At 42.7% G+C, this 12,705-nt stretch overlaps 1 protein-coding gene across 2 annotated transcripts in view; it reads right to left on the bottom strand.

Moving 5' to 3' along the window:
* NEK11 (NIMA related kinase 11) overlaps positions 1-12,705 on the bottom strand; it is a 275,778-nt gene that overhangs the window by 121,556 nt on the left and 141,517 nt on the right. For both annotated transcript variants that reach the window (XM_069088393.1, XM_069088392.1), the window contains one exon: positions 9,818-9,995. In XM_069088393.1, coding sequence (XP_068944494.1) covers positions 9,818-9,995 — 178 coding nt within the window. The remainder of the gene's footprint in view (positions 1-9,817; positions 9,996-12,705) is intronic.

A 12,705-nucleotide genomic window follows, 5' to 3' on the forward strand; every position in this document is an offset into this window, starting at 1 on the left:
GGAGTTGTAGACCCCATTCATCAGCCTGATGGAGCCTGGAGACCCCTCCTCAGAATGATGTTTTTAAACGTGGGGGGAAATACATATGATTACCAAGGGAGCCAGTTATATTGAAATAGTTATTTTTTTAAACCAACTTCACAGATTCCAGGTGACTCTCTAATAATCATCATGATTATTAGGATGTATATTAAAAAGGGATTTTTATGTTTCTTTCTATCCTTAGTCTTAAGCATGGTATCTAGCCCTCAAAAGGGGTAGCCAGTGGATAGAGCACTGGGCTGGGAATCAGGAAAATGCCTCTTCCCAAGTTCAAAACCAGCCTCAGATAGTTACTAGCCGTGTGACCCTGGGCAAGTCACTTAACTGTGTTTGCCTTACTTCCTCATTTGTAAAATGAGCTTCAGAAGGAAATGCTTAGCCATTCTAGTATCTGTGCCAAGAAAACCCCAATTAGGGTCACAAAGAGTGGGACAACAGGTCCTTAGTAAATACTTGTTGATTTGACTTAAGTTACTCTATTCATTCTCCTTTAACTGACAATGCTGATAAGAGGCTGGCCTTAGCTGAGTTGGTGGCCCTACTGTGTCCCTTTTGACTTCCTTGGCAAAGCAGAAAGAAGGAACCATCATGTGACAATGTAATCCCCTCTGGTATAATCACATTTAAGTGTGAAGGCCTCTCAAGAAGGTTTTGGGTTTTGGGGGTTTTTTCATCCTAATCATCCTGCTGACTTATAGTCAGCTTGTCGTCCACTTAAGCCCCCAGATCTTTTTCACACAAACTGCTATCCAGGCCCATTTCTCCTTGAACCTGTGAAGTGTAGAACTTTACATTAATCCCTGTTAAATTTCATCTTATAGATTTAGTCACCAGGCTGACCTGTGTAGTCTCTTCAGCTGTAAAATCAGTACAACAGAGAAAACCCTATCTTCCTTCCAGCTCTGATAATCTGTGAGTCTATACAACTGGGAGTGACATGCTGCGTTAGGTCCTGGGCACCTCTGCCCAGCAGCACCATTGGCTCTCCTTGTGGGTAGAAGTTATGCTCCTGTCTGAGATACCCCTCTGGAGCTAGTTCACAGGTTGCCTCCTCAAACTCTTTCCTAAACATCTCTACACATTTTAATATTTGGTGTCAATGATTCCATCAATAAACATTTATAAAGTGCCTTCTGTGTGCCAGGTACTGCACTAAACCAGTGCTAAGCACTGGGAATACAAAGAAAGGTAAAAATTATGATTGGCTTTCAGGTATTCCAATAATTCTTATATTATCTCTCCTGCATCTACTTTCTAGGTCAGTTGTTTTTTTTAATGAGAAATTTCACATTTTCTTCTATTTTTTAATCACTTTTTTTTATTTTATTGTATCTTGATGTCTCATAGAGTCATTAGATTCCACTTGCTCAATTCTAATTTTTAAGGAACAATTTTCTTCAGTGAGCTTTTCTACTTCCTTTTGCATTTGGCCAATTCTATTTTTTAGGGAATTATTTTGCTTGGTAAGTTTTTGTATATCTTTTCCCATGCTACTCTTTTTTCATGATTCTCTTGCATTACTCTCATTTCTTTTCCTGATTTTTTTCTACTTCTCTAATTTCTTTTAAAATCCTTTTTAAGCTCCTCTAGGAATTCTTCTGGGGCCTGAGACCAAATTACATTTTTCTTTGAGGCTTCATATGCAGTCATTTTGACACTATTGTCCTCTTGTAAATTTATGCCTTGATCCTCCTTATCACCATAGCAACTTTCTAGAAACAGGTTGGGTTTTTTTTTTTTTTTTTTTTTTTTTTTTTTTTTCCTTTTTTTTTTTTTTGGTGACTTGGTGTTTTCATGTGAGAGTGGGTCTCGCTGCTGCCTTTCACTGGGCTTCGGGGCTTAGCTGCTTGCCTCCTCTAAAGGGCAGGCTTTCCCTTCTGGCTTGTACTTTGAGGGGAGGTGACCTCCCAGTTGGCCTCCCCTGGGTGTGGGAGTTAGCTGCTGGCTTCTTCCAGAGGTGGGGCCTTGCTGCAGGGTTGCAATGGAAATAGCACCTCTCTGCTGGTAAGCCCCACAGGGGTGGTCTAAATGTCAGCCAGCCCTAGGATGGGGCTTCACCACTGGTCAGCAATGGGATCAATGCATGGCTAGTGCTTTGCGCTGGGGGTGGGGTCGCTGGGGTAGGGCCTTGATGCACTTCCCAGACTGTTCACTTGTGGGGGGGAGGGGAGGCGGGCTGCAGGTTTGCAGGAGAGCTCAGCCTCACTGGTAGATTGCCCCAGGCTTGGAGCCCTGCTGCAGGCCCCCTGCTGTGACGCTGTCTGCTGTTGTTACTACTCTTGGACCTCATTTCCTTCCCACCCTAGTGAGACAGATCTTTCCTGCCAGGCTGGTCAGCTGCTTTCCTGCTCCTAGATCAATTCTGGGGCAGTTTTCTAGTTTTTGGGAGGAGAATTTGGGAAGGCTTCAGAGGACCCCTTCCTCACTCTGCTATCTTGGCATCAGAAGTCCCTGAATGCAGATTCAAGCATAATTTTTTCACTTTATTTTTCTTGCTTTTTTTTTTCAACATGGCTAATATGAAAATATGTGACATCACATTTTTTGCCTTCACAATGGGTGGGGAAAGGGTGGGAGGGAGAAAATTTAGAAATAAAATTTTTTTAAATGCTAAAAAATAGATAAATAATAAAATTTTAAAGGAAAATAAATTTTGAAAAATGAGGGTTGGGGATTACTTATGAATTAATTTATCTTTGATATCCCTTCCTCCCCTTAGAACATTTAGTTGAAAGTTTTATATAGGGGCGGCCAGGTGGCACAGCGAGTAAGAGCACTGGCCCCAGTGTCGGGATGACCTGGATCAAATCCGGGCTCAGATACTCAGCACCACACCCAGAAAAAACTGGCCGTGTAACCTTGAGCAAGTTACTTAACCCCGATTGCTTTAAAAAAAAAAAAAAGAAAGAAAGTTTTATATAGATATAAATCACTTATAGACTCTGGCTAAAATCCCAGAGAGGGAGAAGCCAGGAGGAGTCTGGCAAAAGGGGGTTCCTATTTGTTGTTTTTTTTTCTTTTTCCTGCCCCTGGTCCTTGGGTTTGTTCCCCCCATCCTCACCTTTCTCTGCCTGATACAAGGTACATGACTTGGCCAAAAGTATAAAGGGCAGGCAAGGGCAGAATCCTGGTGTACAACAGAAAGGGCCCAAGCCAGCAAGACATCTCCCCTCTCCTCTCAGGCCTTGAGATGAAAAGTGGGAACAAACAGCAGTGGCCTCTGGATGTGGAAGGAGCAGGAAGGGGAGAGAACCAAGAGGCATTGGCCATGTTCTAACCCACTTCTATCACCCCCTACCCCCACACCCTAAATACATTATGAACCACTAATTAAATGTACTGAGATTCATTCCGACTGACAGTCTAGCTTGGATGCCTTCAGTAGATTCTAAGCTGGGTGTTCTCAACCTGGTTCCATGAATTTTTTTTTAAGTATTTTGGTAGCTGTATTCCAATAACCCTATTCGTCTTAATTTTATGAATGTAAAAACATTACTCTGAAACAGGGCTCACAGGCTTTACCAGACTGCCAAAGGGGTCCATGACACAAAAAGTTAAGAACCTCTGGACCGACTTCTAAGGACCCTGAGTTTCTGTATTTTGAAGATGATTTTTGCCTTGGCCCATCCCGTCACACATTCTGTGTTCTAGCTGAACCCGCCTGCTTGTCAGTCTCTGAACACATCCCATTTCCTGCCTTAGAATAGGCTGTCCCCCCCCATCCCTAGAATACACCCCTTCCTGACCTCTTAGAATCCTTCCATGCCTTCCTCTGAGCCTCAGCATAGGCACCAGCTCCCAGAGGAAGCCTTTATTAGCTGCTAGTAACCCCTCCTCCCTCTTCAAATTATGTTATATTTACTTTTTGGTGTAAATGGTAGAGTGGAAAAATCACTGGACTTGGGGATCAGGGGACCAGGAATCAGAACATTCCTTTTTCTATTTACTACATGTGAAACCTAGGGTGATAAATCATTTAACTTCTTGGGTCCCAAGTTTCCTTATTGGCAAAATGAAAGGATTAGATTGTTCCCTTCTGGCTCTAAATCATGATCCATAGTGTATCCAGCACTCTAGAACATAAGTTGTACTGGGGCAGCTAGGTGGTGCAGTGAATAGAGCACTGGCCCTGGAGTCAGGAGGACCTGAGTTCAAATCCAGCCTCAGACACAACACAAAAACTAGCCGTGTGACCTTGGGCAAGTCACTTAACCCCAATTGCCCTCCAAAAAGCATAAAAAACAATATAAGTTGCATGAGGCCAAGGAGCCTTTTTTGTCATGTTTTTATATCCCCTCTCCCTCCCTCCTCCCCCAACTATTACAAGACCTTGCAGTACAAATGCTTATTGAACTGAACTGAACTGAGTATTGCTGTGGCAAAGGAGGGAAATAAAAACACTTAACTCATCATTTTTCAAGAATGAATTTTCCTTCCCCAAGAAGCCTTGGAAACACTACTTTCTGCTTTTACTCAACCTGGAACTCAACATTATTAACAACATTGTTGGCCGTCTTTATTCCCTAACAGCCTGTCTCAACCTCCTCCTGATTTCACTCAGTAAATCAATGACTGGGAATTGGACTTATTGATTAGTGTTAGGTATATCCTTTCCTAAAAGAAAGTTGGGCACATCATTCAACAAAGTCAAAATTTTATCATTTGCTTCCCATTTCAAGCAAAATTCTTCTGCTGATGTTTTGCTGGGAAAGGTCACATCAGTTTCAGACAGCTCCCAGAAAGTCAAGAGGATCTGTGGTTCTCCAGGAGTTTGGTGACACATGTTACCTTCTGAGTGCTCAGCTGTCCACTGAGCCAAGCTCAGCAGGGAATGTGCCTGAAGAGCTGTTGAAATGACTAACATGAAGGAATAGCTCATTAAGGCTGGCTGGCTGGGAATCAACAGACCACTCCAGAGTAATGGTGGACATCTGAAGAGTTGGCTTAAGGAGCCATGCTTTGAACCTACAAGTTCAAGATTTCTCAGTAGCTCTCCTATTCCCGACATGGAGGGAATAAATCTCCATAACTCAACCATTTGCTACAGGGCTAGAGTGAAATGGTGATACACTGATTTCAGGGGTCTGTTTAAAATTAATGTACAAATTGCCAGCAGCCTCTATAAAGGGATTTAAATATTTATGATTTCTTTAAAGTTCTAAAGGCTCTGTCTTATTTGATTATAACAGCTACTTTGATCTCTAATGGGATGCAATGAAACAACTATTGTGTACTAACTGTGTCCCAAATTTAAATGCATGAGCCTCATCCTATGATTTTTCCCCTGTAACTGACTCACAGCCTGAAGGGGAAATCCAAGAGAAAGAGAAAAGTGAAGCTGAAACGGATTTCCAAAACCAGAAATGGTAGGATAATTATAAAGACAAAAAAGTCCTTTACACACATAGAGACATGACAAAGAAAAATGTCCTTGATAAGACTAGCAAGTTGAAAAGTAACCTTCCCAAAAGGCAGAGGATCTGCAGCTAACTGCTGTGGATTTCCCTGGCTCATGCTTGAGGCACACAGTCACCCATAAGCTTGTAACTGTTCATCATTCCAATTAACTATCAAACCAAATTGGTGGGTTTTCTTCCCCAGACTTTAGTAATAGATGAGCTGAATGCTCATAGTTAAGTTAAAATACTTACAGACACGGCACTTATTATACCGACTTTATAGTTCTTAAAAAGAAAAATTATTTCCCATTCCCTTTCCAACAGATTCTATCCTCATCCTGATTCCTTAATTCTATTATAATTATAATTTCTCTTAGTTTCATTCAGTTAAATGTGTTTTTTTTCTCCAGAAAAGCCAGTAGAGACAAAGAGTTGACAGATACCCTTTAAGTTAATAACTATTCTCTCCGACAGTTTATTTCTCTCAAACTCAGTAATTATCATATTGGAATCTGGAAACAAAAGCCAACAGGGCAAACAGCTTGTCATTTGCAATCATACGTTAAAAAGCCGTTGAAATAACAGTCACAAATAAGGATCCAAGTGACCACTGGATATCTAGTTCAATCCCCTGATTCTAGAATTATACTTCATTCGAAATCAGGAAGGATTGGATTCAACTGAGAAAGGAAGGTGTCTACTCTGTGCCAGGTACAATGCTAGGTATTAGGGATAGGAAGGAAAAACGAAAATTCTGTGCCCTCAGGGAGCTCATGTTCAACTAGGGGAAACAGCCTATGCACAGAAAAGCAAGGGGTGTGTGTGTGTGTGTGTGTGTGTGTGCACACATGTGTGTACATGTGTACATAGTATATGAGTGTATTGTACAGATATGTATATATACATATCTGTAAAAACATACACATGTGTAGTCATTTCTAGGGGAAGGGAACTTGCAGCTGAGGGGATCCTATGGGCCTCTCTTAAGACAGCATTTGAGCTGAGTTTTGAGGGAAGTTAGAGATTCTATGGGCTAGAATTGAGGAGCAGTAGAGGCAATTCAGGCACAGAGGATGGCCTGCATAAAGATGTAGCAGTGGGAAACCAGTGTTCTGTGTAGAGAAGAGGAAGACAGACACTTGGGTTAGACTGTACAGTGAGTGAGACAGAGCAATGGTCAATCAGCCCAGAAAGACTGTGGAAGGCTTTAAATGGCAGAGAAATGTACATTCTGTCCTAACACTGGTCAGATTCCACCAAGGAATAACATGGCAGCCCTGTATGTTAGGACTATCAATCCAGCACCTGGGTGAAGGATGGACTGGAGAAAGGAAAGACTGAATGCAGGAGGTCACCACCATAGTCTCAAGGAGAGGTGATAAGTACCTAGCCTAGGATGATTATGGCTTCAGTGGAGGTCGACAGATGAGAAAAATCTTGAGGAGATGGTTGGCCCTTCCACATGTAATACCCCTCATTGTAGACTTGCTCTTCAATATCTCTTTGACTCTGGAGGAGTGAGACTTTGCGCAGCTCTGCCCACTCATAGACGAGTCATGCTCAAATCAAGACGTCACTGTTGTCATGTCATTGGTCCTATTCAAGAACAACCACAATAATAACAACAATCCTTTCTTTCTTTGTATGCCTGCAAAGTGTTCTACCCTCCGAGAGTACAAGTCAACCACATCAACTTCCCATGCAATTCTGTTAGCTTTTTAATATTGGGTTCTAATAGGGAGAGGATCACTAGCCAGTGTTACTGACCCAAGATTTAATTTTGGAAAAGAGACATAAATAATAATGTTAAACATAGAGCAACCCCTGGAAAATACCTAGGAAAGTTCTAAGACACGAATTCACTTCATGAACACATTTATATATCAACAATGCATCTTGTGAGATTGTTTTCCTGATATATCATTCTTGGAAGCCTCAAATTGCACCCCAAAGGTCTTCATTCTCTAGTCTCCTTATAGTTAAAGAAGAGACTGTCACCTTTAACAAAAAACTAACAGGTTAAGTTTACCAAGACAAAGCAAAGTAGGGAGTGGGCTTCTGGTGTGAATTTGAGCTGAGCTAGACAGTCGATCCAGACTTAGAATTGAAGGAAGGAAATGGTCTTAGAGGTCAGCTAGTCCAATGCCTTCATTTACAGATAGGAAAACTGAGGGCTGGGGAGTTGAAGTGACATATGCAAAGACTTATGGAGAAGGAGAAGCTGAGCTGCCATTTGAACCCAAATCCTCCAGCTTCTCTCAGCCTCTGTTCTTGTATTTAGAAAGACTGTTGACCTTATAGTCATGGGACCTGCTACCTATTATCTGTTGGACTTTGGGAAGGTCATTCAACCATTCTGGGCCTCAGTTTTCTCACCTATAAAATGGGCTAGATGATCAGTAAGGTCCCTTCCGGCTCTAGGTCCTAGACCTGGGTTGGCTGTTCACCTCAGGCCATGTTCATGAATTATTTTATTTTGCTTTCACTTGACAAACAGATCTGTGATTTTATGATCCCACTGGGGTCATTCATCTCCTAAGGAAGTGACAGTATGAGTTACCTGACCTCCACTGGCCATTTAGAGCAGTGGTCTTGAACTTTCATTCCTGGCAATAAGCAGACATCCATAACCTTGATTCTCCACCACCAAATTACATATCTTCAGGTTAAAAATATGGAATATGACCTAGACCCATGATGTCTTTGGTGTTGGGAACTCCCAGGCAGTCATTTAGGCAACAAGCAGTGCCCACACTGTGCTAAGAGTTTGGAATCACAAGCAGAAAGAAAGACCATCTCTGTCCTCTGAGAACTCACATTCTGATGAAATAAAATGATCTCTGAAGGAGTGGTAGGGGAAAGGAGGTGGGAAAAGACAAAGGTATAGGGTGTCCGGGTCTTAGGTGAAGACTTGGATAGAGCATGGCCTGGAGAAGAATGAGATATACTTGGCCTGAGCTTCCTTCTTGAATGGAGGTTCTGGGAGGGGCCATCCAATCAGAGAATCAGAGGGCAGTGTGGAGGGCACTTCCAATGAGTGGATTTCAGGGCTGGAGGATGAAGAGACTAGGCATGGTAGAGGAAGTCCAAGTGTATGGTGGAAGCGCCCCTCCCAGTGCTGCTCAGCCCCTTCTCTGTAGCTTCTGTTCCCAGACAGCTACTTAGGGCACCAAAGGGTTAAGGTCACACAGCCAGCTGGTGTCAGAAACAAGATTTGACCCTGGCTTTAGGGTTGACTCTCTCTCCACTATCACTGAGGGGAGAATGGTGGCTTATCTGTGACAGAAAGAACAAGGTCTCAGGCAGATTTGTTTCCTTTTCCCCTATTAACTTATTTATTTTTAAGTAGCAATTTAACTTAGAGAGATTTCCTAGTCTCTCTTTTTCCAAAGTGCGGATGTTATTACAGAAGTCACTTTCAGAGCGGATAAGATCAAGGTGTAGATATTTACAGTGTTTCCAGGTTGTGAGCTGCTGCCACTTCACTAGGATGACAGGCTGTGGCACATCCCGCCAGGACAAGCATCTCCAAATCCCATCTATTGTTAAGGGACATACTTCAGTCCACGAGGACCGGTGAACAAACGGCGGTATACGAATGTAATGGAACACTGCTGTGCCATAAGAAACAATGAAAGGGATTTCTTAGAAGCCCGAGAAGACTCTCGTGAACTGATACAGAGTGAAGTCAGCAGACCCAGGAGAATAATTTAGACAATAGCAATAATTCCGTGAAAATGAACAATTTTGAAAGACCCAAGAACTCTGATCAACACATGATCAGTCATGATTCCAGGGGTCCTGACTGAGAGGCGACGGACTAAATGTACAGAGGAAGAGGAAAAACAAGGTTTTGGACAGGGCCAACCCGAGAATTTGTTTTGCAAGAGTGTGCACTTTGTTACAAGGATTGTTTTTCTTTTCCAGTAAGGGTGGGTCAAGGAGGTAGAAGGGGGAAAAAAAAAAGATAAATCATGCTCATTAAAAATAACTAAAGAGAAAGTTATTATAAAAAAAGAAACAAGTCCGACTGAAATCTTTGTTCTTTCACCACAGATAAGCCCTCCCCTCCCTCCCACTGATGATAAGCAGCATTTACATGCTCATCACACAGTTTATCTGGGAAGATAAGGTCGTGTTTTGGAAACCACTTCTACAAGGCCACCATCCCAACAGAGACTTCGTGGCTTTTGGAAACTAGCGCAGATTAACAAATAGGGTGCTGGCCTTGGAGCCAGACACTTGTTAGCTACACAAGCCTTGTGCCTCAGTCTCCTCTTCTGAAAAATGAGGCAGTTGGGTGTGATGACCTCAAAGGTCCCTTCCATCTCTAAAAAATATGACCTGATGATACAAATAAAGTCCTGGGTTCTTACCATGATCCTCTAGTTCGTAAGTAGATGGCCTGTCTGAAGCTGCCTCCTGACTCAGCTCCTGTTCTGCAGAGCCCTGGGAGGTGACTGGCTGAGAACGAGTCAGGGCCAGCTCTGCCAGAGTCTCCTCTCTGCTTGGCTCAGATCCAATCAAATGTCCCGAAGCCTGTTCATCAGATTCCTTGGGGCAACACAAAGGTATTTAATTAGCAACTAATTTAAAAGAAAACATCAAGATTACAAGACCAATCTATTTTTAGAAAGCACCCCTTCTTTCCCTCCCTTCTTTCCCATTGATAAAGGTGTTTAAAATATGAAATATTAAGTTTTTAAGAGGCAAGATCATATCAAGGAAAGGGAATTAGAATCTGAGTAGGGAGGGCTGGGGCAGCTCTCTGTATGATTTTTCTGCCAATCTCGGCCGCTATGAGCCTCAGTTTTCTTTTGTTCAAAAGGAGGCAGTCGGACTACATGAGACTAAGATGCCTTCCAGCTCTAAAAATATGGAGTTCTTGAGCTGTTATTTCCCAAGGTAAAAGCAATGTGCTCCTAGAGCTAATGAGAAGCCCGAATATTTGGGGAGAACTCAGATGGTTCAAATCTCTAGAATGAAGCCTGGGCTTCAATATATCAATTAGCATTTCAAATGATTAAGGTTGTTCTTGCAATGAGTCCTGGGGCTAGTGATAAACTGACCCATTTTCTTTTGGCAAAGAGTTAAAATACACAGGCAAATAAAAGCTGTCATGCAGAGATACTCTAAGAGTTTCTCCTCACTAAGAGCAGAAGGGAAAGTTCAAACTAATCTTCTTAAATTAATAAATAAAATGCACCAGCGCCCTGGCCAGGGCTGGCATTTGGGAGATGGCAGTCACGCGGTTTTTTAAAAGGTGTGCGTGCTGTGTGCTGTGATTGTTTTGAGATGCAAGGGGGACCAGCAGGTCCTAAATTTCAAAGGTTCAAAGCTGCTCCAAGAACAGTTTTAAGAACAAAGGGAGATGCTGTGAGGCCCGTGAAACGAGGGCTTTCACATTTCAGAAAGCACTTGTGATCCCTGGAAAAGGGTGCCTGAAAGTCTTTGGTCTCCAAAACCGCCTCGAGGGTTACCACGGATGCTCCTCGCAAGAAGAAAGAGGGGCCTGACAATCTTTCTATCTCAGATACTTCATCACATGTAGCCCCGAGATGGGCAATATCAACGTATCAATCCTGGTATGTTACATACCTCACATGGAGACGTGATCATGGTCCATGTGCCTATTTACAGAGAAAAGCTGGATGTGTTTGTCTGTCTTGTACAGACCTAGTTATTTCTACGTTTGCCTCTCCCACTAAAGGTGAGCTTCTAGAAAGCAGAGATCATATATTTCTCCCTCTTTGCATCCCCAGTATTTAGCCCAGTGTCTAGTATATAGTAAGTGCTTAATAAAGGCTCGCTGACTCACTTCTCTGGATATTACACACCTAGGGGACTTTGTACTTCGACATAAGGAGATAATAGGGTTATAGACCCTTTGGGTCTTCTCTCTCTTCTGCAACATGTCCGTTGACTACTCCTTTAAGAGGATGGGAGATAAATGGGCATCTATCATGATTAACCTCCCCTTTGTTCCTGTCCTAGAAAGGGGACAGTCAGTGACAGAATCAGTCTTTAGCTTTGGTATGATAAGCAGCCAGTCCCTAGCCATTTCCATTCCCTACTGGTTAGACTAGCTGGCCTCTAAGATGGTATTAATAACAACACTAGCATTAATATCGCGCTTTAAGATTCACAAAGTGCTTTACATACAGAGAGTCTCTATAAAGCTTTGAATTGCACTGATACATTTGGGACACCCTGTATTGTCTCATCCTGATCCTCACAGCGAGTCTTCGAGGCAGGTGCTATTATATACCCCATTTTATAGATGGAGAAACTGAGGCTGAGAGAGGTTAATGACTTGTCCAGGGTCACACAGTGTCCAACACAGGATTTGAACTCAGGTGTCCAGCAATGTCCAGAGATTTATTCTCTTTCAATTCAGGATCTTTGATTCTTACTTTGGTTGTACTTTTTTTTGCGGGGGCCCTTTTTATTCTTATAGGATCACAGATCTACAACTGGACTGGACCTCAATGGCCATTCATTTTGCAAGTGAGAAAACTGGTGATTTGCCCAAGTGCCTGCATGTAATGAATCTTCGTATCCTTTGCTACAAGGGACACAGCTACCTGGGTAGAAGAGGGAGGAGGGATGTTTTTTGAAGAGAAGATATGTGAAGACAAAAGATATCCACAAAAATGTAAAATTTAAAAGCGGAAAAGAGTGCTCCTTCCCAAAGGAAGCGAGAACAGGGCAGTGAAGACCAGAGCTAAGAGCCCTCTGGGCCCTGGATATGCTTTACCTGACACCCTCTCCCTAATTATCTCAATGGCTACTTTCCCTAAAGGGGGCTTTCCTGACCTGAGCCTGTGTTTGGTTCAGGTTTCACAACTTCAAAGCACAGTCTAAGCAGAGTCTACTGGCCAGAGTCAAAAGTGTTGGCAAGAAGGTATCAGAAATATCCCCCAAAGGATCAAGCATTGCTCCTGGAGACTGCCTCCCAGAACCCTCACCAACAGCCCTTCATGGGCAAGCTCTTCTGATTAAGCAGATCTGTGTGCCTTCTCTTCTCAAGCTCTGTCTCCCTCAGGACTGCAGAGACTGCAGCTTTCAGAAAAAAAAATAAAAACAAGCAAAAAACACCCTGCTTTTTTTTTTTAAACCACAGTCTGGACAGGGCAGGGAGGGAGATCAAATAAAGAAGGGACCCCCAAAGGGACACTAAAAAAGTGAAGTGACTTCCTCTCCTCTTCCTTCTTTTCCTCCTTCCTTATCTTCTTTTCCTTCATTCTCTCTCCTTCCTTATCTT

Source organism: Petaurus breviceps, unplaced genomic scaffold (assembly GCF_028583685.1).
Source record: "Petaurus breviceps papuanus isolate PSGF00001 unplaced genomic scaffold, PetGlider_PUasm1.0 185, whole genome shotgun sequence".
NCBI lineage: Eukaryota > Metazoa > Chordata > Mammalia > Diprotodontia > Petauridae > Petaurus > Petaurus breviceps.